The sequence below is a fragment of the Hemicordylus capensis genome, chromosome 7 (genome assembly GCF_027244095.1).
Source record: "Hemicordylus capensis ecotype Gifberg chromosome 7, rHemCap1.1.pri, whole genome shotgun sequence".
Taxonomy (NCBI): Eukaryota; Metazoa; Chordata; class Lepidosauria; order Squamata; family Cordylidae; genus Hemicordylus; species Hemicordylus capensis.
This window is the reverse complement of record NC_069663.1, coordinates 18012934-18038959: the sequence shown is the minus strand read 5'-3', so window position 1 is coordinate 18038959 and position 26026 is coordinate 18012934. Positions and strand designations below refer to the sequence as shown.

Genomic DNA, 26026 nt, shown 5'->3' with positions numbered 1-26026 from the left:
CTCCACAAAGAACGGGGAAGGCACCACCTACTAAAAAATAAAGCATAGAATGGCTCATGCCAGGGATTCCCATCTTGGGTCTCCAGATATTGTCAGACTACAGCTCCCATCATCCACACCCACAATGGCCTTCCCATCATCCTCGGCCAACTCCCAATGAGAGCTGAATGAATGAATGGATCTTTATTTCGATCACCGGCCAGAAGCAAAAAAACCCATAGACATACTACCTGGGTACAGGCCCCACAAATGCATGGTACAGATAGGAAGTGTGCGGCTGTACCTATGTTCAGCATAACATGTAAAAAACTGTACCCGTGTACAGATCCATACCCATGTACACTCGGAACGAGTGTTCAAGATAATGTCTGAATAGGGCTATACATGTATGTATTTATTTATTTAGATGTGTTTTTTATGGGTAGCTATTTTACTTTGAACTTTTATATGTTTTACATTTTTAAAACATGTCTTGGTTTGTTTTAATATTGTAAACCACCTAGAGACTTCAGTAGTGGGTGGCATACAAGAATGTTAAATGAATAAATATAGACGACAGAATCCAGCGTGCTTGCCGCAGAACTGATTTCTAGTAGCACACACATCCCTGCCTCTACATGTAAAGTTTCCCTTGCTGCTGCCTATCCTTGAAAGTCTTCAGAGGAGTATTACCTCCTGTCTTGCAACAGAGTGAGTAGCTTCAACTTCTTGAACTTTAAAAGCTGATGAGCACCTGGTGCTGATTTTTGTCATTGGCAACACCCAGCCATTTTGGCACATCACCTTACCTGGAAAGACACGTTTGATCAGGTTGGTTAGTCGTTCGATTATCTGCAACACAGCTTTTTCACTCAGTTTCTCATTACCCACATGAGGAGTGTCATCTCTGGAAAGCAACACAACTGCCATCAAGGTCACAGACACCGGACAAAGACTGAACAAACCCCTGGCTGGATTGACCATATATAGGCTTTCTAACCAAATGACAGGGGTTTTCAAACTTGGCTCCCCAGATGTCGCTGGACTACAATTCCCATTGCCCCCTGCCAAGGGCATTGTGGCAGGGGGTGATGGGAGTTATAGTCCAACAACATCTGGGGACTCAGTTTTGACAACTCTAAATATAGCAATCATCTAGGATTTCATCTGTGGAAAGGTAAAACTAACAGGTGGATAAAAGCACAGAGAGAGCACAAGGAAACAGCAAGCCATGGAGAAGGTAACATTCTCTTTGGGTCCCACCCATCCAGTCTAGGTACCATTCCGAGAGCACATGCAGGTCTGTTTTTGTCTGCATAATAGCCATGCAAGTCATGGCTGTTTTAAGGAGAGTGCAGTAATATGGCACTCTGGGCTCAGTAGGATATACATTTCAAAAAACTCATTAATAGATCTTGTACAAAGCAAGCAGTGCCATACCCAGTCCAGAGAATAAAGTCTGGGTCAGCGAGGATCTCCTTCATGGCATAGACAGAAGAGTTGACCAGGATCCAGGGAGCATCACACAAGTAATCTCCCCAAGGCCCTGCATTGGGTACTGGTTGGGAGCCTGCAGATGGGCACACCTGTAATGGGTTCGGCGTCAGTGTGTACTCCGGGTCCAGATGAAGGTCCGTGATGTGCCAAAATGAGCCTGTTAAAGATCAAAGAAGGAGCATCGATGAAACTGCTCAGCTTTCACTTTAGGAAGAGGCAAGAGTCAAGCTCAGAACCAGTTGCATTACGCCTATCCTTAGTGCTGACAGGATTTACTTAAATTTTTTAAAAAGCAGCCAGATCAAGTCCTCCTGCAGTTCAGAATCACAGTGGAGGGCTTCAGCTCTTTCTCTGCCCTGCCTGGCATGGCCCTGATCTCTCTAATATTGTCTGGGGTACAAAAACAACCATAATTTCCCCAATTGCTGTAAAGAATAAGATCTGACCAAATTACATAAAAAGCATTATTTGTAGTCTGGTTGGAACGGGACCAAATAATATGGGTTTGCTTTTCTGAGATCGCAGTATATGCCATAGGTTCTTGTACCAGATGCCCACTGGCATGGTTTGCTTTTCCCAGTGTTTGGTTATAGACAGCAGCAACAGTCACTGGAAGTACTATGCTGGAGGTGGAGAGGGCCAGTTAATCTCCCCCTGCTAAATAAAAGAGAATCACCACGTTAAAGGTGCCTCTTTGCCAAGTTAGCAGGGTTCTTGTCTTCATATGAATTATAAAAGAACATGTTTTCAATTATTGTAGGGCTAAATTAACTGTTCTAGTTCCCCATTGGCACTTGGTTCTGTAACAGCAGCAGCAAATATTTATTTACCGCTTTTCAACAAAAGTTTCCAACGAGAATCACCACGTTAAAAGGTGCCTCTTTGCCAAGCTAGCTGGAATGCATGGCATACGCTCAAGCAACCAAAGAATCTAAAGCTCAAGGTGTACATTACCTGAGTTGGCAGCCACAGCTCTGCAGTGCACCAGAAGCCATGCAAGCCTCCAAAGATCCATCTTGGTCAAAAGAGGCCCGTTGCCAGCTGATGATCCACTTTGTCTTCTGAAGGTGCAGCCGTGGGAAAAGCGAGCCTCTCCCAGCCCTGACTCACTGTGGCTGAAGCAACCCTACTTGGCATCAGAATTGGATCTACCCAGTTTGCTAAGCAATGCTGCTATCTTTAAAGACAGACAGACTTGCAGGCTCTTTAAACAAATGAGCATGCGAAGACTGAAAGAGGCAACTGGTTGGCATGTTCTTCTTCCTAAAATACGCCAAAGGGACCACACCTTTTCCTCTCGCTTTTCCTTCCCTTCTGACTGAAATAAGTTCGTTGCTGACTTGGCAGGACACTTCGACTTCCGGCAGCAAACATTAACGAGGCCAGTTTATGTTCAGTTAGGTGCTAAAGATCAGACCCAAATGGAGGAACAGAATGTAGCAGTGAGTGACAGCAACATTTTTAGAACAGGGCTAGGGGAAGGGTTCAGACTTTGGACACAGGGGCATCATTATTACTTACTGAGTATATTTGTAAAGTAAAATAAAGTGTGTTGTCGAGTCGATGCTTTTCAGCATTTTCCTACATCGCTGCTGCCCGATATAGGTGGGAAACGTACCAGCAGGGATTTGAACCGTCAACCTCTGGCTTGTTAGTCAAGTCATTTCACTGCTGCACCATTAAGTGGCTCCTAATATATTTGGCCACCGTCCCAAACACATGTCTCTGGGCTGTTTACAACAAACAGAAAACAAACAAAAACTGACACAAGAAATGCCTCAACATTCAGGGAGTTATTATTCAAGGAACATGCACAGGGTGTGCTGTAGTGGCACAGGCTGTGTGTGCAAAGCAAATCACACTCACCCATGCCATTGTGCAGTTCTGAATTTAAAAAATGCCCAGACACACAGGCTACAGGCACAGAGGTGGTCTCAAGGATCAACAGTTGGGGGAGGGGACCTGGTTGGGAGGGGGATTGCTGGTTTTGTGGTAGTGTGCATGGAACTTTGCTAAGCAGGGTCTACCTTGGTTTACATTTGGATGGGTGGTTACGTGTGAGTGCTGTAAGATATTCCCCTTGGGGGTGGGGCCATATCTCAGTGGAATTGCTTCTGCATGGCTGCATGCAGAAGGTCCCAGGTTCACTCCCTGGCATCGCCAGATAAGGCTGAGAGAGATTTCCGCCTGAAACCTTGGAGAGCCGCTACCAGTCTGTGTACATAATGCAAAGCTAGATGGACCAATGGCCTGACTTGGTAGAAGGCAGTTTCCAATGTTTCCATGGCCCTTAGCAGCTGCCCAACCATGCCAACCTCTGATGCTAGTCCCAGCCAGAATGTATCTCTAGCCAGACATAAAGGTAAAGTGTGTCATTGAGTTGGTGTCGACTCCTGGCGCCCACAGAGCCCTGTGGTTGTTTTTGGTAGAATACAGGAAGGGTTTACCATTGCCTCCTCCTACACAGTATGAGATGATGCCTTTCAGCATCTTCCTATATTGCTGCTGCCCAATATAGTTACCAGCAGGGATTCAAACCGACAACCTCCTGACAAAATAACTAAGCACCAAGTCTGATATTTTCTGTGGTCCAGTCAATGATCTGCAATAAACACAGTATATCACCGTGTACTTTTGCCCTGAAATTAAGCAATGTAGAATATTGCCAAGGCAGGGCAACCAGGAATCTTGTGTCGCTTTTATCAGCCCTGCACAACTTGTGCTCTGCCAACCAGATAAAGTAAAAGTAAAGTGTGCCAACCAGATACAGCCTACAAATAACTTCCCATACTCGTCAGCCAAGTGCTTATAACAACCTCCCTGCAGGCTGCTGGGTGTGGCGTGCTTGTGCTCCCTGCAGGCTGCTGGGTTTTGCACATGCTTGTGTGAACAGCCCCTCTAACTGATATGAAGCAAATGGGCCTCTAGTCCTACATCCCAAAACAGCAGCACATTTGAGATCCTTTCTGCTGCAGCAGAGAGCACTCCAGGCCCTGCAGATCGTTTCTAAGCAATCTAAAGCCCTCGAGTCCCATCTCTCCAGCCATTTATTTATCTTATTTATTTAACATATTTTTATACCACCCCAAACTTACGTCTCTGGGTTAGGGTTTACAACAAGATAAAAACAAAGGTAAAACATTACTTAAAAACAAAACAAGAAATTTTTGAGGTTAGGCTGTCAGTGTGCCGGTTCAAATCCCCACTGGTGTGTTTCCCAGAATATGGGAAACTCTATATCAGGCAGCAGCATTATAGGAAGGTGCTGAAAGGCATCATCTCGTACTGCGCGGGAGAAGGCAATGGTCAACCCCTCCTGTATTCTACCAAAGACAACCACAGGGCTCTGTGGTCGCCAGGAGCAGACACCGACTCCAGGCACAACCTTTATCTAACACCCTGGATCTAAAATGCTTGGCGCCATCACCCCCCTTGGCCATCCCCAATGGCCAAAGGGGACTGTGGGAGTTGTAGTCCAGCAACATCTAGAGACCCAAATCTAAGAAACCCTGTCCGACGGACGGGCGAGGGTCGGGGGGGGGGAGCAAAGAGTCTTTTTTGTACCTTCAGTTTGATCCATTGCATATGATGAAGCGGATCGTAATCCACGAGAGCGCTTGCTACACTAAGCGCCGTGTATATTGTTATGCAAAAACGCTTTGTGAACTTTTTGCTAAAGCGGCATATAAGTACTCTTCATCTTCCTCATGATCATCCTCGCCGTTAGCTCGGTTCCGAATGAAAAGGGCCGATAAAAGCCTGTGATGATGGATGCGTCCACGCAGAGTCTCCTTTTCTTTCTCTTCCCTGTTTCTAGTGCGTTGGCATAGACCAGACACGGCCTTCGATTCAGAACCAGAAGTATCCCATTCTCCCAGCCTTCTCTTCCTCTATGTTACCAAGAGAAAGAAACCCACCGCAGGGGGAGCTAGGAAATTTCCCGGACAGCTGCTGCGTGGACCCCGCCCCCAAATCTGGTGGAGAGCGACAACCCGATTGGCTGCTCGTGCAGTGAGGAGGGTGGAGCGAGGAAGGAAACGGGGGGCGAGGACTGCCTTCTTTTAGGTGCCCAAGGCGTCCATTGGCTTGTGTGTCGCACGCGCCAGACGACGGGGCGAGGTCGGGGCCAAAAAGCAAACGGGAAAAACCGCCTGAACGAACGCTATTTCGCGCGCGCTGTCGGCTCTCGTTCTTCGACATGTGGGGCAGTCACGGTGAGCGCGGGGAGGAAAGGCAAGGAGGGCGACTTGCCCAAGAGTTGTTGCAAGTGTGTGGACGCCTTGTGGGCAGCAGCATTAATCCTATTCCTACTAGTATTATTTGCAAGGCGCCTAGAATGTTTTAGGCCCTGTTCAGAGACTTTTTAAAAACCCAAACCGTGACATCGGCCTTGCCCTCAGGCTTGCCAGTCGCACAGACGTGGGAGGGATGGGAAGTGGGGAAGCAGCCAGTTCAGGGAGCAGTGCTTCCAGTTGAGGTGCTGAGCAGGTGGGGTGACTGCTAGGAGCATAGGCAGCTGCCATATACTGAGTCAGACCCTTGGTCCCTTTAGCTTAGTATTGGCTACTCTGACTGGCAGCGGCTCTCCAAGGGTTCAGGCCAGAGTCTTTCCCAGCCCTACCTGGAGATGCTGCCAGGAATTGAACCTGGGGCCTTCTGCCTGCAAAGCAGGTGCTTATGCAAAGCAGAGATGTAAGTTTTGGGCAGTATTAAAATATGTTAAATATGCACACACACACTTTTTTGATGTCTGCTCAGTTAATTTTAAATCCAGGACAAAACTCATTTCACTCACAGATGGAAAAAAAATTAGCGGGAACGCTGCTTGGAGGAGTTCGGGGCCTCATTTTAGAGTCCAGAGTTCAAAAAGGGCAGAAGTAGCCTTGTTATTTCTTTCTATAACTTATATTTTTATTTCCAGCTGGCTTTGACGGTGGATATGGTGGTGGTGGTGGTGGTGGTGTTGGATATACACAATCCCCTGGGGGGTTTGCATCGCCTTCTGCGACCCAAGGTGAAAAGAAATCGGTATGTAGAACTTTGTGTAAAACAAACTAGGTCTCTCTTGTGTTTCTGGGAGCTCTTCTTTGACTTCTCTGAAAGAGTAGAAATACTCTTGGGGAGGAAGGCTGGTCTTGTGATAGCAAGCATGAATTGTCTCCTTTGCAAAGCAGGGTCTGCTTTAGTTTGCCTTTGGATGAAAGACTACATGGGAGTGCTGTAAGATATTCCCATTAGGGAATGGGGCCATAGCTTAGTGGAATAGCATCTGCTTGCATGCAGAAGACCCCAGGTTCACTCCCTGGCATCTCCAGATGGGACTGGGAGAGACTCCTTTGTCCTGCCTATAACCCTGGAGAGGCGCTGCCAGTCAGTGTAGACAATACTGAGCAAGATGGACGAATAGTCTGACTCGGTATAAGGCAACTTCCTATGTGACTGGATGGTCTAGTAGGATGTGTCATTTGTTAAAGACACAGCCATAATATTCTGCAGTCTGCTAGGGATGCTGGCTGGAAGGGCACACAGACCGGTCCAGGTAGTGATTTCAGACTCTCTTCAGGTTGCAAGAGAGCATAGGGAATGCTCAGCAGGATCCCAAGTATAGCATACAAGGGAGCATAGAGATGGGCTGGCTGAAGTCCCTGTTGCAATGGAATCCCAAGTGAGAGGCACGAGGGAACACACTTGTGATGTTCTGCAGTTGGAGCCTCCAGTGATAGACACAGGAAAGCACACAATAGAGTCCCCAGTAGGATGGAAAGGGGAACACACTGGGTCATGGATTTAGGGATACTTCTATCCCCAAATGTGTCTCCTGTCATGCCTTGCTGAATAGGAGAGCCCGGGCGGGCGGGCGGTTCGGAATGCGTTGTTTCTGATTGTCTTTCCTGGGTCGGGCAGGGTGTGAATTGCCTGTTGTGTGCAAGACTGGTTGTAATGAAAACTAGAGTATGCTGATGCATCAAAGAATATCCTGTGTTGGGACTGACTCTCCCAACAATTCTATCAAAAGTTTCGATAGGCACACTTTCAAAGTTACGTCACTGACTCATCCCCTTATCTGCTTTGCCTTTGTATCCTAAGTGCTCAAACTCCTCTCATCCTCTCACAAGAGAGATAATACCTGTTGCTAATGTAGCCTAAGTGCTTCATTAGCAACAGATATTATCTCTCTTGTGAGAGGATGAGAGGAGTTTGAGTTCATCCTAACTCTAAAATGATCTCGGATGCCAGATAATTTGCAATAGCTAGTTTTGAAGTCTAGTTTTGGGGAGGGGGTGTGAAGCTAATCCTCAATGCAATTTGTATTGCTTTCAGCCAAATCTAGGGATGACCAGTCCACTGCCAACTAAGCGACTTGTCCCCATGCATAACATAAACTGGGAGCTCACGTTGTGGTGCAGCTCCTGAGCATAGCAAAAGTGCAAACTTCAAGCTTGGAGATGCAGCTGTAAACAGGGAGGCTTCTGGGAGCCAGCAGAATAAGCTCAGCTAGTAACACTTCATGCTGCCTTCTCTCTGAGTGTAAGCCTCAGCTGCCTCTATATCCAATAAATACATCAAATTTATTTGGTGAAGCAAAGATAAATACAATCACAAACCGTCTCCTTTAGAGATAGCGGGTCATCAATTCTGGTTTTTGGTTTTGTTGGTTTTTGCAGTCTCTGTAACCCAGGAAATGATCTTGAGCATTTCTTACCCTTTTTGGAAGCTTGATGCTGACTGCCTTAATTGTTCCAAACTCTAGCCTTGTATAATGCTGATAGATTGGCTCCAAACCACTTGGATAAAGTTCTAGCAAAATTCCCTTCTGCAAGAGAAGAGAAAAATTCCTGCCAGACCAAAACAAAAACTCTTCACTGATTCCTGGGATGAGAAAATAACTTCTAGAGACTAAAACATTCAACATTTTTTTTTAAAAAAAAAGAGGTGGGCGGTGGTGGTGGTGAGGTAATTAAGTATTCTACCTTTTACTGTTAGGTTTTTAAAAAATCAACTTGTTCGTTGAGCTAGGCAGTGCCATCTTCTCTTCCAAGAGGAAGGTACTGAGTATTTAGATTTTTTTTTTCCATTCTCCTTCACAGAGATCCAGGACACAGAACATTGTTCCCTGCACTGTGTCTCAGTTACTTTCTGCTGAGCAGGTGGATGATGCCTTCAAGATCAAAGAAGTTGAGATTTCACAGGTAAACTGGTTAGCCACCCTGGTGTGTATAGATTTGGGACTGGGGAGGGCGATCAGGTGTGGGGGAGGCTTGTTTTACTTGAGGGAGTTCTTGTTTGGGGAGCATGGTCTGAGCAGCGCTGTGTGGTGCAACTCCGGAGGCCGGGTCGACATGTCCAGGAATCCCACAACACACCGCACAACACGTGCAATGCATTACGGGATTCCCCCAAGAGATGGCCACTCTAGGCTCCTGTCTGTGTGTGCAGCAGGGCTGGAAACAACCTGCGATTACACATGAGCAGGTAGCCTGGGTTAAGGGAGCGCTTGCTCGGTCAGGCCCAAAAGCTGGGGTTTCGTTGGCAGTTCTCAAATGCAGCCTAACCCAGGCTGGTCTTCTCTAGCCTGGGTTAGGCTACACTTGAGAAAAGCCTCTATAATTCACTTGGAGTGGGTTAATTAATAGGCAGAGTTTAATAACGTGCAGAAGGGTAAGGTGTTGAGCCAAATAACCTTGGGTTGCTTCTAGTCTTGCGATCCAGTGTGAAATCAGAGGTTGTCTCACTGAACATGCCTTTTCTGTCTATTTTCCCCCACAGGTCATTATTGTAGGTATAATCAGGCAAGCTGAAAAAGCACCGACGAACATTCTCTACAAAGTGGATGACATGACTGCCGCCCCGATGGATGTGAGGCAGTGGGTGGACACTGATGTAAGACTGTGGAAATAGTTAAGGAAATCATGTTGCTTTCTCCCTCAGTGTAGGAGGTCACGGCTCACAAAGGGTTAACCTCCACTCCTTGCTCCTGATAGACAGGAAATCTCAGGTGTTTTTCAAGTAGCTGAAGTCTGTCCCCCTTCTCCCAGCATGCTCAGGTGTGATTCCCCAGTTCCTTCCTGTCTTTGCTTCTGATCAGACATGCACCTGGGCTCCTGCCCAAATTCTAATCTGCATTCATTCTTCTACCGGTGAGCCTTTCCCCTTTCTACAACTGGGCATGGGCAGCTAGCAACCTGGGGACACCTTAGCAGGTTCCCACAGAAAGCATTGGGGCGGGGGTGGTCAAAAGAAGGCCCTTGTTGCTTTCTCTCAGCCCTGTTTGGAACCAGGAGGAGAGCTGGTCTTATGGTAGCAGACATGAATTGTCCCCTTTGCTAAGCAGGGTCTGCCCTGGTTTGCATTTGCATGGAAGGCTACATATGAACACTGGAAGATATCCCCCTTAGGGGATGGGGCCATAACTCAGTGGAAGAGCACCTGTATGCTTTCATGCTTTCCCTCTGTAGCATCTCCAAAATAGGTCTGAGAGAGACTCCTGACTGCACCCTTGGATAACTGCTAACAGTCTGTGTTGACAATACTCAGCTAGATGAACCAATGGTCTGACTCCATATATGGCAGCTTTGTATATTCCTATCTGTAAAGCAAGGTTAATAATTATCTACTTCACTGTGTTGGTGAAGATTAGCTCATGAAGGTTGCAGTGTTCTGGCTACATACTTGGAAGTAAATTCCATTGAAGTCATTGGGAGTTACTTGAGTAAACATAAGAGTTTATTTAAAGCTGTAAATTCTGAAGGGGAATATTCTCTGGAAAAGCACAACTAGGAATGGTTTGGATCCTGAGTTCCCGCTCTGTGCAAGGACCCCTTCCCCTAGTGGAGTAGTATGTTGGGATCCAAGCCAATGTGTGCCCATTCAGTGCTTGACTCTGTATGAGAGAGGCAGCAATGATTAGGCTGTGCTTACTGTCAGTTGCGGGGACATGAGAAACAGTTCTTTGAACTGCTTCAGTTACATTGTTTGTGGATTCCATACAATAGTAGAGAAAACACTTCCAAACAGATTGGATAACCCAAGTGTGGAGAGAGAAGAGCTGGTCTGGTGGTAGCAAGCATGACTTGTCCCCTTAGCTAAGTGGGGTCTGCCCTGGTTGCTTATGAATGGGAGACTTCATGTATGAGCACTGTAAGATATTCTCCTTAGGGGTTGGAGCCGCTCTGGGAAGAGCAGAAGGTTCCAAGTTCCCTCCCTGGCTTCTCCAAGATAGGGCTGAGAGAGATTCCCGCCTGCAACCTTGGAGAAGCCACTGCCAGTCTGTGTAGACAATACTGAGCTAGATGGACCAATGATCTGACTCGGTATACGGCAGCTTCCTATGACCCTAAAGTAGTTTGGCATTGCTGGTAAAGGCTGAAAAGTGGTTGACCTCTTTTCCCTTATTTTTGAAGGAGGCTGGCAGTGAGAATGTTGTGGTGCCACCTGGGACATATGTGAAAGTGGCTGGTCACTTGCGCTCTTTCCAGGTAAGAGTCATAGACTTGGAGAATCTGAAAGGGAGACCTCCTAGTTAGGTCAATACTTTGGCTAAAAGCAAGATCATTAGTGCCCTCTGCTCCCTACCAATAGATACCAACCTCTTTACAGTCCAGAATCCTATCCATTTTCTGTTCTGCTCTATCCAGCTAGGAAGGAGGATATGTGATTTTTGTCTGCTTGTGGAACAAGTCCCTGTTACTTGCTTTGAAAATGTGTTGCTTGTCTATTTGAGCCTTAACCGAGCTTAAAATGTGCCCGGTTTCAGTAGAAATTCATTCTGGCTTCAGCAAGATCGCAAATAGACTTCAAAGCCCGATGCATCCTTCCCATTCTATTTGCCATTGTAATAAATATCTTTAGGAATGAACCTTCATCCTTCTAGCAGCATTAATATTGCTCAAATAACATGTTTCCTTTCTAAGCACTTCCAGCATAACTAAATATTTTATGCTAGGGAATTAAAAGGAAAGGTCTCTAGGGAACTGCTAAATATGCCCATTTTTAGAAGCAGCCTGTTAAAAACAATTATGAAAACAGCGAATTTTAGTGAAAAGGGCCTTGGGCAGATGGCTGTGCTAGAACATGGTAGATGTGGAGGGAGAAGGCTCAGATGCCTGCTGGAGCAGCTTAAGGGCATGCTGACTAACAAACAAGCAACGTCTTGATGACCAGATAGCATTTATTCAGTGTTGTAAAGGAACTAGATGTACAACTAGAATAAATAAGACACATAATTATTTATTAAAATCAGGCTCTACAGTCATCAAATGGAAAGATAGCTTATGTAACGTTAATAGTAAATTCCTCAAAGTTATCCTGTACATGTCAGTATGCTTAATGGGTACTGGGCAAACTTGGTAGGCACTGTGGAATAACTGGGGGTGGGGAACAATACTCGCTTTGTTCAGGTGTGAGTGTGTGAGAGAGAATAAATTGTTGTAAGCTGCCACTTATGAAGAATGGCAGCATATACATCTTTTGAATAATAAACAAATGTAGCACAGCTTTAGTAAACGGAAGATGTTTGAGTTTTGTAGAATTCTTGGAGAATGTGATTAGAGATGGTTCATGTAACAATGTATTCTTTTTTTAGATGCAGAAGGGTTTTGAAAACTCTGTAGCAGGTTGGGACAACAATTCATACCAGCAAAAGCTGAAAAGTTGAACTCGGGCTACGGGGAGTAAAGACTTTGTAATACTGTAACCATACTTAGAAAGTGTTCTTAGCCTCTTGCTTGTGCATTTAAAAAAAAACACCAATGGAATTAGTTGGGAGCACGTTCTCAAACTTAAGGGTCACTCTATGATTGATGTTTGGGACTTGTATCTTTTTCACAGTATCTCCTGGTCAGTGTCATTTGAGAATGTTTAATCTGTGGTTTGCTTTCTGACAGAACAAGAAGAGCCTGGTTGCATTCAAGATCATGCCACTGGAGGATATGAACGAGTTCACTTCACACTTGCTTGAAGTTGTCAATGCACACATGATCCTCGGAAAAGGCAGCATGGTACGAGTAGAAACCAGGCAGTAGGGCTGTTCCCATGATCAGCATTAGGGTAGGAAAAGTTTTGGGGAGCTATGGACCACTATGAACATTCTACAAACAAGGTAGGAGGAGGGGGAATTGGATATAGAGGCGAGTGGCGGCAGCAAGCCCAGAACTTGTACCCTGCTCCAGCGTGAAGGTGGAGGGAAAGAATGCAAGCATCCATGTGCCTGCTTGCCAGTGGTGAGTGCCCCATTTTCTGCTGAGCCGGTCACCAGCACCACACAGAACGTCTCCCCAGAGGTCTTACTTCCACTGCTGTTTTTGAGAAGGAATCCTTTCCAAGCAGGAGGAGAGGGCTCCCACTGTTGCTTTCCATCTCCCAGTGCAAGTGACCAAAGACCTGCTTCTCTTCTAAGCCCTCTGCCTGTGTGCCAGGAAAGACTCTGAAGGAAAAGAAGGGATTGGTGGCAGCCACAAATAATGGCTGGCTAGCGAGCTAAGCTTAAATTTGCAGATCCCTGCCCCCATGCCTCCTGTGCGCACACCTTAGAGGGAACACTAGCCCTATCCACCCCCAGCACAGCATCCCTCCGGTGACTGTTGCTGGTGTCTATGTTTATTTTTTAGATTGTGAGCCCTTTGAGGACAGGGATCCATCTTATTTATTTATTATTTCTCTGTGTAAACTGCCCTGAGCCATTTTTGGAAGGGTGGTATAGAAATCAAATAAATAAAATACTGCCCGCCTCCATACCCAGCTTGCAGGCAGTCCCTTTCCTCTCCTCCTCTCTTGCTTGTAGAATTCTCACGATGGCCAATCAGGAGAGTGCATGGCTCCCAAATTCAGGTAGGAGGCTTTCCCCACCCAGTTCTCCTTCCTTAGAGGGCAATCAACTTACAACATTTGATGAGTGTGGGTAGGTGGGGGGGACTAGGGCTCTTCGAGCCGAGACAGCTTTAGCAGGCACAGCTGAGAATGCTCTGGGTCTGTTCCTCCAGCCCAATCGGCCTCTTGCTGTTTCTTGTTGACTGTCTCCTTCGCCTTTCTTTCCGCACCTTAAACTTCTGATGTCATTTGTGCAGAATTATGCAATGACCATGGTGGTCATTTTGTTTCTCTCCCTGTATTTTAGTCAGCCTCAATGAAGATGCCTCCATCGCTTGCTCCCATGGGGATGAGCACGGTAGCGAGCTATGGAGGAAGTGGTGCCTTGCCATTGAGGGGACTTTCACAACCCCAGAGTCAGGTGAGTGTACAGGGATTTCTAAGTAGCCTCTGATTTTTCTGCATCTTGCTCCTCCAGTGGCTTCTGTGTCTAGAGCTTTGGCAGCTGATTGCCCTTGTTGCCTTTATACAGATCAGAGAATCCAAATACATAAGAACAGCTTTGCTGGATTAGGCCAAGACCTGTTTAGACCAGCATCCTATTTCCCTCAGTGGCTTACCAGATGCCTCTTGGAAGCCCACAACCTGGGGATGGAGGTATACTCCCTCCTGCTGTTGCTCCCCTGCAACTGGCACAGTGCACAATACACAAAAAACACAAAAGGATCATTAGAGCAGAAGACTGCACAATGGGGGTGTATGGTACCCCATGACAGCAACAACATGGGAAGAGAGCTGGTCTTGTAGTAGGAGGCATGACTTGTCCCCTTAAGCTAAGCAGGATCTGCCCTGGTTGCATATGAAAGGGAGACTAGAAGTGTGAGCACTGTAAGATATTCCCCTTAGGGGATGGAGCTGCTCTGGGAAGGGCATCTAGGCTCCAAGTTCCTTCCCTGGCATCTCCAAGATAGGGCTGAGAGAGATTCCTGCCTGCAACCTTGGAGAAGCCTCTGCCAGTCTGTGTAGACAATACTGAGCTAGATAGACCAATTGTCTGACTTGGTATATGGCAGCTTCCTATGATCATATGAACAGTGTTTGTTTCATGACACACTTGAGAGTTAAATTATATTTGATTTATTGCTTCCTAGATTGCTTTATCAACATGCTCAAAGTGGCTTGCAATTCTTTTAAAAATGCATTACTATTTATTTTAGACATTTTATAACCTGCCTTTCTATTAGAAGTCATTGAAGTGGCTAACAGTATAAATCAGAAACAATGTAACTAGCTTTAAAAGTTGTCATTGCATTAAAGCAAGCAAATGCACAGTAACAAGAAATGCCAAGTCATCTCTGTATGAAAAGAACCCTTGGAATGAAATCTGAATGAAAAGAACCCTTGGAATGTGTGAATCATAGCCCCCAAGGGTCCTCCTGCATGCATGCATTTTCAATCACTGCAAACTTCCACTGCTGAAAGCTGAAGATAGCTTTGCTGTAGCCATTTTATTTATTTTTCTCTATGAAAACCACTTTGGGAACTCTTGTTGAAAAGCGTTCTATAGATAGTGTTGTTGTTGTTGTCTGTTAGAATTCCAGTAGTTGGGCTCATTCTGTCAACAAGAGGTCTAATGCTGCCTCCTATCACTGTGATATAAACAGATTCTCTTAAAGCAGTTGGAATGCAAAGTGTTTCCCCCTGCGATGCCACTTTGTGTATGAGTAACCCTGCCTGAATTTTGCTTTTCAAGGTTCTGAATTTGATTAAAAGCTGCACAACTACTGAGGGGATAAGTCTTCAGGACCTGAAATCCCAGCTACATAATATGAATCTGCCAACAATCAAGTATGTATGTACAGGAACCATGGGCTTTGATAAGGGTAGACTGCCCCAATGCTTCACTCAGTTCAGTCAGAGGGGGAGAAAGAAGCTTTGCCATGCTGTTTGATACTCCCGCGGGACCTTTTACCCTTGAAACCAGTATGAGTGGCACAGTGCTCAGGCAGAGTTCCTTTTCTAGCTGAAGGTTTCCCTTTTTGTGTCCAGCATTGCATTGGTGTACAGCAGGGGCTAGCAGGATACAGACCATGCTCCACCAGTGGACACAAGTCAATTTCTAGTGGACTACATAGCATTAGGTGGCTGAGATCCTTGCAACGAATCCTGGACCCTAATCTGATGCAGGAAGGCATTTAAGTAAGAGTGTGTACATGTAACTAATTTGTGGCAAGAGATCCCATCTTAACTGCTAACAAGATTCTGAATATCCACTCTTGGTTTAATTAAAACACAGCAGGATGTTTAAAATACATTGGTGGACCACTGATGATCTTCATAAAAAGAATGGAAAACCCCAAATCCCAGCAACTATGGAAAGTTGCAGTTAGTCTGCAGGAATGCACAAGTGATTTTGTCTCACCCTGTTGGGTTACGTATGCATTAGTGCCAACAACAATTTAAATTATCACAGTAGTCAGAAATGCTCTATCACAGTGTGGCAACTCTAATGACAATCTTTAAGTTAGAGAGACAGGTCAGAATCCTGGAGCAAGAAAAATAAGTTCCAGGATTCTTGCAGAGGTAGACTGTAGAAATTCTTGCCAGCTTATAGTATTGTAGTATTCAAAAGTGGGCAAATTGCAACTATTTTGTAGCTTTGTCCTTGCTTCTTGAACCTCGTAGAGAATTTTGGATTCAGAATATATTTCATTCTGGTATGTGGACTTGACTGTTCTCTGAGCTACTGGTTGAGAGATCTTTAGAACATAAGAACAGCTGTGCTGCATCAGGCCCAAGGCCTATCTGGTCCAGCATCCTGTTTCACACAGTGGCCCAACAGATGCCTCTGGGAAGCCTACAGGCAAGAGGTGAGGGCATGCTCTCTCTCCTGCTGTTGCTCCCCTGCATCTTGCCTCTAAGGCTGGAGATGGCCTATAGCCACCAGACTAGTAGTTATTGATAGACCTAAGCCCCTTTTTAAAGCCACCCAATCTAATGGCCATCACCATATCATGTGGCAGAGAATTCCATAGATTAATTATGAGCTGTGTGAAGTACTTCCTTTTGTCAGTCCTAAATTCCCTGACCTTCAGTTTCATGGGATGACCTCTGGTTCTAGTGTTGTGAAAGAGGGAGAAAATTTCTCTTTCCACTCTCTCTATTCCATGCATAATTGTATATACCTCTATCATGACTCCCCATAGTCACCTCTTTGCTTTCTCAGTTTGGGAAGACTCAGGTTGCTTGTTTTGTCTCTGAAAGGCTTAGCATGGCCATATCTGATAACTCCTGCTTGATATGCTATCCAAGTGGACACAATTACATAGCTAATTTTCTCTCTCTCTCTCTCTTTCTCCCTCTAGGAAAGCTGTTGAGTTTCTGAGCAGCGAAGGACACATCTATTCTACTGTGGATGATGATCACTTTAAATCCACAGATGCTGATTAGGTGCCTTTCAGAAGATGAACTTTTTGAACTGAGTGGGTTTCAGTTTGCGCAAGAATTGGATTATACTGCCCTATTCATAACATAGTCCTCATGAGCTATGCATTCATGGAAGATATCTTCTTTTGTACTTCCCAGAAATATTACTTTCAGTTCTGCCTACCCAGAGGGACCTCTGTCATGCACAAAACTCAGATAGCTGTCATGATACCAAATGAGCAACTGAAGCAGGTATGTCAGAAGGCAAATGGACTTCATGTGAAGAATGGTACTCACTCCCAAGTCTGTCTTCCTGTATTATTTTTGGTAGCTTTTTGAGCCATTTTGGAAATGGATGTGGCTGTGTGGACTACCATGACATGGAAATGGCATTTCAACTTTCACACTGAAGCACTCACACGCGCACGCACACACACCCTGCATAAAGGTAAAGTCATCCTAACAAAAATGCTTAGGATGAATAGTAACCCTTCCATGGAGTAGCTTTCTTATTATAGGAAACTTTTGATAACTCAATAAAGCACCTTTATTTTGAAGAGATATCTTTCTCCTTTCGCTGACATGATTCTGTCATAATCAAACTGCTGATGTAGTAATGCCCTTATAGAAATCTATGGTGTGACGGCACCTGGTATTGTGTACAGTTCTGGTTACTGCACCTTAAGGATAGTATCAAGCTAGAGGAAAAGGCTGGAGGGCTAGATAATCTTCTGAATGAAGGTCAAGGTTGTCATGCCTCAGCTGATCACCTCAGGCTGAGAGCCCTTTGGCTTATGCCTCCGGTAGCACTCTGGTTAAATAAGGCAGTAGCTGGAAGAGAGAGGAGCAACAGCAAAAGCAGATACTCCAACCAAGTGGCAGCTGTAGCAGGTTCCCCAAAAAGCCCTTCCTCCTCCAGTGATGCCCTTAGATAAACCTTTGGTGCAGCTGCACCCAGCATACTGTGTACAGTTCTGGTCACGGCACCTTTACGGGGGAGTGTAGAGTTGGGAAAGGTGCAGAGAAGGGTAACCAAAATGATCAGTGGGCTGGAGTGACTCCTCTGAGGAAAGACTACAATGTTTGGGCCTTTTTAGTTGGGACTAATGTTACCTTGAAGGTAAGTTCTAGGGGGAGACTCAGGACAGATAAGAGTACTTCTTTACACAACGTGTAGTTAAACTATGGAATTTGCTCCTGCTGGATGTGGTGATGGCCACCAATCTAGATGGGTTTAAAAGGGACAGAGGCAAGTTCATGGATGACGGGGCTATCAGTGGCCACTAGCCTGGATAGCTGTATATTTCCTCCAGGATTGGAGGGGACATTCTCCTGAATACCAGTGGTGGGGAGCATTGTCCTCTTTCTCCCACTTCCTACATCAACTCAGTTGGCCAGTACGTGAAGCAGGATGCTGGAGTAGATGGGCCTTTGACCTGAGACAGTAAGGCTGGTCTTGTTTTGTCCTAGGATACCGTGTTCCACAATCTTGCCATGGCTTCTCATGTAAAATCTCCTGCAAAACCCAGATAATCCCAGCTTTTATTCTAACAACTGGATACTCCTTTAGAGAACAAACTGGAGCAGAAGGCAAGGCTTTGCTCTTTCTTGGGTAGCAGCTTTAAAAGCAGATAAAAAGGCAACACGGACCATGCAAGATGCACACCACTAGGTGCATTACAGTACAGACACGAAGGTCATTCACCTGTTTTTTTCTAGTCAAGGATGAATGCTTGACTGGTTAAGGAAAGATTACAAAGCACGCAAAAAACCACCCAACCACAAACCATATAATCATGCTAACGCAAACCCTTGTCAACAGCATCCAGCACTTTACAAATGCAATGAAAGCCTTGTGTGTCTGATCTCAGGGTAGTTTGTTAAAATATTAAGAAGCTTCTATAACTTTGTGCTACCATGTTAGTGCTCACCTAACCTTAGGTCATGCCCTGCTAAAAAGCATGAGCACAGACACTGTCATACAAGGCTCTAAAGATAACTCACTCTTTGGTCTTTATACTTAAGGAAGGAAACTGCGGTCCTCCTGTGTGCTAGCATTGGAAGTGCTGATTAGAGTCCTGTCCTGTAGTTTTTGGCCACTCTAGCTCTCGGCCTTTGTTTCCAAAGCAAGATGGCAGCTGCTGTCCAGAAATAATGGGAAAAGGTGAGAACAAGCAGCAACCTTCACTATCCAGAGCGTGGTGGAGAGAGATGAGGACAAAAGAACTGAGCCTGTGACCTGATTCATGAGAGTCTCAGTGCTTAATACTAGCTCTTTGCAGCTTGTGAACTGTCTTTTGAACTTCTTCACAAAGTTCCTCATAGTCGTGGTCAGAGTCGTCGCTGGCTGATGTCCCTGAAAAGAAAGGTTTATTTTTAAATACGTATACCTCTTGTTTTTCATGTCTGCAACCCACAAGGTGATTTACAGCAATAAACACGATATGCTTTGAAACATAATGTCGCTGCAAAAGAAAGTGCAAAAAAGTCACAGGAACATAGGAAGCTGCCATATTCAGAGTCAGGCCATTGGTCTATCTAGCTCAGTACTGTCTGCATAGACTGGCAGTGGCTTCTCCAAAGTAATGGGCAGGAGTCTCAACCTGATGTTGGAGATGCCAGGGAGGGAACTTGAACCCTTTTGCATGCAAGCAAGCAGATGATGCTCTTCCCAGAGCAGCTTCATCTTGAGGGGAATATCTTCAGTGCTCACATGTAGTCTCCCTTCAAGTGCAAAACAGGGCAGACCCTGCTTAGCAAAGGGGACACTTCGTGTTTGCTACCACAAGGCCAGCTCTCCTCCTCACTAGCATAACGCTACCAGCAAAGGAGTTAAGTGGGTCTCCCGCGGAGGAGTCCCCCAATATATTCACCACAACTGCAAACAGAACAGGGCCTCAGAAGATGATGATGATGATGATTAATAATAATAGTAATAATAATAATAATAAAAATAAAAATAAATATGATTTCTATGCCACCTTTCCAAAAATGGCTCAGGGAATACACAGAGAAATAATAAATAAGATAAGATGGGTCTCTGTCCCCAAAGGGCTCACAATCTAAAAGAAACATAAGCTAGACACCAGTAACAGTCACTGGAGGTACTGTGCTGGGGGTGGATAGGGCCAGTTACTCTTCCCCTCCTATAAAAGAATCACCACCTTACAAGGTGCCTCTTTGCCAAGTTAGCAGGGGTTGATGCTCTAAAGCAGGGCTGCACAACTCAAATGCCCTAGTGGGCCAGAACCATCTATAACTTGGCATGCAGGGGCAGAGGTCAGTTTTTAGCACATGCTTACATTAAAATTAAAAATATTATTAGTTACTTATGGATCTATTCCCCCTGTCAATGGACCCATAGTTTCAGCCAAGGATAGTGGCCAGAGAATAGGTCCTGTCCCTGCTCAACCAGTGGGGCTGCTAGAGAGCATGCCATCCCCAAACAAACGCCAAGTTCTCTCCTCTCCCTAAACTGTTATTGCTCTCAGGCAGCAATGCTAGGCATGCTTTCATGGGAGTAAGACCCACTGGGCACACCAATGGAGCATATTTCCAAGAAAGCATGCACAGGATGGCGCTGTAAGGCAGTTTCCACCTCCTGTGCTGCTGCAGGATACCTGGGGGCCAGTAAAATAGTCCCTGCGGGCCGAATCCGGCCCCCAGGCCTTATGTCGTGCAGGCCTGCTCTAAAGAGATGGGTAGGGAAGGACACCTACTGAATACAAAGGATGGATTCAGGCCTCCTGTAGCAAGAATACAGTTGCAGGTGAACCAACTGAGGCGGTCGGTACCATCTGGTGGGGTAAGTGCTCATTGTGATTTGTGTTAAGATCTACATCCCTAGAGATGTGGGGGGAAGGCAATGCCATTGCAATACTCTCCGCTTCCAATCGGTTATTGTGCTTTTAATGCCCTTATCATCCGGCCTGCCGCGTCCAAATTTGCAATGGTGTTCTAAAAGCTTTCACAAATTTCACACACACATTACTATGTATAGATGCTATCACCTATTTTCCATCTTTAGTGGGGTAGACATTGCCAAAAGTCACTATAAGTATTTGTCCCCCTGAGATGGTTCCAATGGCCAAAATGTGTGGAATGGGCTCATGGACCATATGCCTTTTCTGAAATACACTGAGCAAACGCTCTGGTCTGGGGAAAAGACTTGATCTCAAGTTTCAGGAACTGGTGCCTTCAATGCAGGTCTGGCACAACTTCAGTCCTGCATGAGTTGTTGGACTACAACTCCCATCTTCCCCAGCCACAGTGCCCAATAGGGATGATGGGAGTTGTCGTCCAGCAGTAGCTGGAGATCTGAAGTTGGGCAGCTTTGCTCTAATGCAGGGCAGCACACAACTTCAGCCCTCCTGCAGATGCTGGCCTACAACCAGTTGCAGGGGAGAAATGGCAGGTGAGAGGGCATGCCCTCAACTCCTGTCTGTGGCTTCCAGCGGCATCTGGTGGGCCACTGTGCAAAACAGGATGCTGGACTAGATGGGCCTTGGGCCTGATCCAGCAGGGCTGTTCTTATGTTCTTATGTTAACTCCCATCATCCCTGGCTATTGGCCAATGTGGCTGGTGATTATAGGAGTTGTAGTCCAAAGACAGCCGGCAGGGCGAAGTTGAGCAGGCCTGCTCTAATGCAACTGCTGTAAGAGAAGGAGAACTGATCACCATACCTGTGACTTGGAAGCAAGGTTTGGTGGGCTTCGGGGGCCTTTGTGGTCCATATTGGATGGTGTACTGGTTTGGATATCTCAGAGAATCCTGACGCGCTCCTGTTTTTGCAGATTCTTGAGACTTTGACTCTCTAAAAGGCGGCTGGTACAGAGAAACACAGAACAGTTAGTCTTTATTCTGAGCACAATATTGGAAGATGCTCTTAGTAGATAAGAGGTCCTAGATCAGGGGTGGCAAACCTGATAGTCTCCAGCCGCTGGATACTAAATGCCTTAGATTGGGATGGAGGGGGAACCTGACATTTGATCACATTTCAGACATGCCTACTTAACTGGCTGCCCACTGTTGGCTTCAGGTGAGTGGAAGGAATTCATTTCCATCATCTTCATTAAGTTGACCCCACAGGCCCTCAAGAAATCCCTCCTTCTATTGTCCTGGGACCTTCTTCTGCTGTCTCTATCATCTCTTCCCTTGACATGCTCCAGAGCCTGGCTACATCTTGCAGAACCCAGTTTCTGTGATAGTGGTCCAGTCCTTCAGGTATACCTTCATAAAACCTAAACCTCAAAGAGTAACCTCATTACTTAAAGACTAACCTCATCATTCTTTAAATGGGCATGATTTACTCTGCTGGATTTCTGACTGTAGGATGTGGGAGAGATGTACAGATAGACCCACGTCACTGGATTAATAAAGCCTTAGTCATAGGAAGCTGCCATATACTGAGTCAGACATTGGTCCATCTAGCTCAGTAATGTCTTCACAGACTGGCAGCGGCTTCTCCAAGGTTGCAGGCAGGAATCTCTCTCAGCCCTGTCTTGGAGAAGCCAAGGAGGGAACTTGGAACCTTCTGCTCTTCCCAGAGTGGCTCCATCCCCTGAGGGGAATATCTGACAGTGCTCACACTTCTAGTCTCCCATTCATATGCAACCAGGGCAGACTATGCTTAGCTAAGGGGACAAGTCATGCTTGCTACCACAAGACCAGTCTCCTCGAATGAATGAATGAATGAATGAAGTCAACTCATTCTGTGGCATTTAATCCATCTAATTTACCTACAGTAACATAATAGTTCTGAAGGGAAAATAGCATTCTTTTCTTTTTAGGTCACTCATGCCTGTGTCAACATGATTTATGGTAATATTGGTATATGGGTTTATGGTATAACGGCAGTTTACCGTTATACAAAATTCACCAAGAAAACAAGCCTTACACACTGAGCATTAAAAAACATTGCATATTAATTACAGACATTGTGATATCAGTGAAACACCAAACACACTATAATGATCCACAGTAATCCATAGTATTATCTTTAGGAGGCCAGGTCTATTAATGGCTACTAGTCTGAGGGCTATAGGCCACCTCCAGACTCAGAGGCAAGATGCCTCCAAATACCAGTTGTAGGGGAGCAACAGCAGGAGAGAGGGCATGCCCTCACCTCTTGCCTGTGGGCTTCCCAAAGGCATCTGGTGGGCCACTGTGTGAGACAGGATGCTGGACCAGATAGGCCTTGGGCCTGATCCAGCAAGGCTGTTCTTATAGCTTGGAACGTACAATGCTTTAGCAAGAAAATTTGCTGCCCAAAATGTGATCTTCTTCACTGCTATGCCTTAGCAAAAAACAACAATGTTTTTTGAGAAGAATCTTCTGTCTTTGAAGCTAACAACGGATGGATATACGTTGCACAGAGGTCTTTATACATCTCGCATTTGGTTATAAAATGGACGAAAGTTGCAGCAGAAGCACCCTCTGTTCCTTCTAGGGCAGGGGTAGGCAAAGTGTAGCTCTCCAGATGTTGCTGAACTACAACTCCCATAACCCCCAGCTGCAATAAACTGTGGCTGGGGGTAATGGGAGTTGTAGTTCAGCACCCCCTTGAGACTCGCATGTTGCCTACTCCTGATCTAGGAATAACTTTAATTCTTCTAGGGATACCTCTTGCTTGCGCAAGAAAGGAAGCGTCCCATCACTCCGCCACAAAAAGCCGGCCAAGTAATGCTGGCAGCGGAGATAAGCGAAGTGAGAGTAGGAAGGAGGTGGCAGTGGTAGCAGAAGAGTCATTCCTCCCAAGTGGAATTGGGAATGCCTCTCCCAAGGCTTACCTCTCCCAAGCAGATGCTTGCCACTCATGAATTCCTAAGTACTTAACACTTCTTTTTAATCTGCTGCCCAAGAAGGCACGCCTTGTTATGTAGCCAAAAATATTTAAATTGGTGGACTTTATTTGCAATACTAATATTTATGTTTTACATATCAGGATCCCATAGCCATATTCCTTTTCTCTCTTTTGCCCTCATTTCCATTACCCCTTACCTTAGAGATCTCCGCTGCACTAGTCTTCCTTTCTCCGGGCTTTTCGGGGCAATTGTTGAGCTTGGAATCCCTCCGCTTAGGGGGCCTTGGAGGCGGAGGCACGTTGCTGGGCAGCAGCTTCAGCAAGTGATAATAAAAGGCCTCACTCAGCTCCTCCACCTTGGAGCAGCTGGTGGGAGGTGAGGGCTTCTCCGAGCCTTCGGTGAAGAAAAGAGGCACGTCCATCCACTTTGGAGGAATCTCAAAGGCAAGGGACGGCTCGTTGGCCAAGCTGACCAGGAGACAGTGTTCTTTGATCTGGGCCTCCAGCCTCAGGATGGAGACACTGCCTAGAGGGTCAGCAGCATCCTTGGGCACCACCTTGACTTCGCAGGGGAGCTGGAGCTCCTGCACAACTTCACTGAGAGTATACTTCTTGTTGTCTCTGAGGTCTTCCACAAAGCCAGCTTCCAAGAAGAGAGGCAGCCGGACCTGCTCCTCCTCTTCCTCCTCCTCTCCATTGTCCCTGCAGCACACAAGCATGTCCATGCCGGAAGGATTGTCTGCCCTGGCAAGGCTCAGGACTCTTAGCCGGTCCCCGACAGTGAACAGTGGCATCTCCTCGCTGCTGTTGTGGTCCTTTGTGACCACCACCTGCAGTTTCCTGGCCGGGCCGAGGCTGAGAGCCAACTCCGTGGTGGAGCTGAACTTGCGTGGGCATCGGCGAAAGGTCCCTTTGTAGCTGCTGGAGAGGAGGAAGTAGTGGCAGGCCCCTTTCTTGCCCTGCTGGGAGGAGGCTAGGATTTGCCTCGATGACCCTTTGCTGTGGATATGGACCCTACAGCCCTTAGAGAGGCAGGAAACCCAGTCACTTTGGAAAGCAATTGGGAGTTCCGGTGCCTCAAGGATCTCGGCCTCCACCGGCAGCCTGTGATCCGATAGCAGGACCTCACTCAGCATCAACGGCTTGATAAAGTAGACGTCACGAGACTCCTCAGTGACATCGACCACCTCAACATCCAGCGTCGAGTCAATTTTCACCACGCCGTTTCGAACTGGAGAAGAAAGCACCACATGGTCAAGGGGGCTCCTGGGGTGGACACCCCTAAACACACACTTGCTTACCAGTCAAGGCCAGATTACAACATGCTGAAGCCAGCGATGACAAGCTTACGAGGGTGAGAGTGTGTGTGTGTGTGTGTGTGTGTGTGTGTGTGTGTGTGAGTTTTGTTGGATGAACAAAATGGATGAACATGAAAAACACAAAATAAAGTTTTTTTTTAACTTGGTAAAGATGCAACGAAAAAACTAACATCCTAATGACAACTATTTTCAGCAAGAAGCCTATTTGCATGAGAAATAATTTTAAATGAAAAGCAAGTACAACTTGGAGGAAAAGGCTTTTTTGCATGAAAACAAACAAGGAAGTAGTAGTAAAGCCTTTTTCAACTTATTATTATTATTTATTCAATTTCTATACCGCCCTTCCAAAAATGTCTCAGGGCGGTTTACACAGAGAAATAATAAATAAATAAGATGGATCCCTGTTAGCAGGGGCTAACATGGCCCTAACGTGGCAAAAATGCAATGAAAAACAAATATTCTAATTTTTAACAGTTATCCGCAGTAAGCCTATTTGCATTAGAAATGACTTTCAATGAAAATCCCTTTGTAAAACTTGAAATTCGGATTAGATCTATGATCAAACTAGAATCAGTGATCAAACAAGGATCCTAGTTTGTCCCATGCCAGTGCCCCCTCCCTGCTCTTGCAAGCTTTGGAAGTGCAGGGAGGAGGGCAGGTTGCCAGCAGCCTCGCCTTTTCTCCTTGTGCTTCTTGCAGGGAGTATGACGAGAGGCATACTCCTCATTACATTTTGCTGCCCTGCTGGCAGCCCAGGAATCTGCCGCCTGAGGTGACTGCCTCACCTTGCCTCATGAAAAGGCTGCCCCAGTGCAAGGAATTAGTTTGTCTGGAGGAGCATTTCAGCTGCACCAGCCTCCATGGCAGAGCCCAAGTCCTGGTCTGTCACAGTGGAGTGCCAGACCGCTGCCTGTTTTTGTCACATACAATTTGAATACGACAAATATTTATATACCACTTTTCAACAGAAGTTCCCAAAGCAGCCCCCAAAGGCTCACACTCTAAAAAAGAAACATCAGATAGACACCAGCAACAGCCCCTGGAAGGATGCGGTGCTGGGGGTGGATAGGGCCAGTTGCTCTCCCCCTGCTAAATGAAGGGAATCGCCACTTTAAAAAGCTGCCTCTTCACTCAGTTAGCAGCAGGGGAGTAACTGACACAGAAGTCCTGTGGTATCAGAAGAAAGCCCTACACATG

General features: G+C 46.0%; 3 protein-coding genes across 8 annotated transcripts in view; 1 reads left to right on the top strand and 2 right to left on the bottom strand.

Moving 5' to 3' along the window:
- SMPDL3B (sphingomyelin phosphodiesterase acid like 3B) overlaps nt 1-5558 on the bottom strand; it is a 12686-nt gene extending 7128 nt beyond the window's left edge. The window contains exons 1-5 of one of the 4 annotated variants that reach the window (XM_053267001.1): nt 5041-5558; nt 2998-3206; nt 2431-2880; nt 1420-1633; nt 789-886 (exon numbers count right to left, since the gene is read on the bottom strand). In XM_053267001.1, the coding sequence (XP_053122976.1) occupies nt 789-886; nt 1420-1633; nt 2431-2491 (373 nt within the window). In that variant the 5' untranslated portion in view covers nt 2492-2880; nt 2998-3206; nt 5041-5558. Of the gene's footprint in view, nt 1-788; nt 887-1419; nt 1634-2430; nt 3207-5040 lie in introns of all 4 variants that reach the window. The other 3 variants (XM_053267002.1, XM_053267004.1, XM_053267005.1) reach the window with 3 other exon arrangements.
- Nucleotides 5500-17268, top strand: RPA2 (replication protein A2). 2 transcript variants are annotated; one of them, XM_053267007.1, is made up of 9 exons: nt 5500-5690; nt 6398-6504; nt 8565-8666; nt 9244-9357; nt 10878-10952; nt 12360-12473; nt 13589-13702; nt 15035-15129; nt 16647-17268. In XM_053267007.1, the coding sequence occupies exons 1-9, from the start codon at nt 5675-5677 to the stop codon at nt 16729-16731; spliced, it is 822 nt and encodes a 273-aa protein (XP_053122982.1). In that variant the 5' UTR covers nt 5500-5674; the 3' UTR covers nt 16732-17268. The 2 variants fall into 2 exon arrangements, with proteins under 2 accessions (XP_053122982.1, XP_053122983.1); XM_053267008.1 differs by lacking the exon at nt 6398-6504 and having other exon boundaries at nt 5510-5690.
- Nucleotides 17269-26026, bottom strand: part of THEMIS2 (thymocyte selection associated family member 2) — a 25491-nt gene continuing 16733 nt past the window's right edge. For both annotated transcript variants that reach the window (XM_053266996.1, XM_053266997.1), the window contains 3 exons: nt 23708-24741; nt 21391-21532; nt 17269-19063 (listed from right to left, as the gene is read on the bottom strand). In XM_053266996.1, the coding sequence (XP_053122971.1) occupies nt 18963-19063; nt 21391-21532; nt 23708-24741 (1277 nt within the window). In that variant the 3' untranslated portion in view covers nt 17269-18962. The remainder of the gene's footprint in view (nt 19064-21390; nt 21533-23707; nt 24742-26026) is intronic.

Coding starts and splice junctions, on each gene's coding strand:
- RPA2 (XM_053267007.1), top strand. Junction 9,358..10,877: donor GGCAGTGGGTGGACACTGAT/GTAAGACTGTGG, acceptor TTATTTTTGAAG/GAGGCTGGCAGTGAGAATGT. Junction 10,953..12,359: donor GTCACTTGCGCTCTTTCCAG/GTAAGAGTCATA, acceptor GCTTTCTGACAG/AACAAGAAGAGCCTGGTTGC.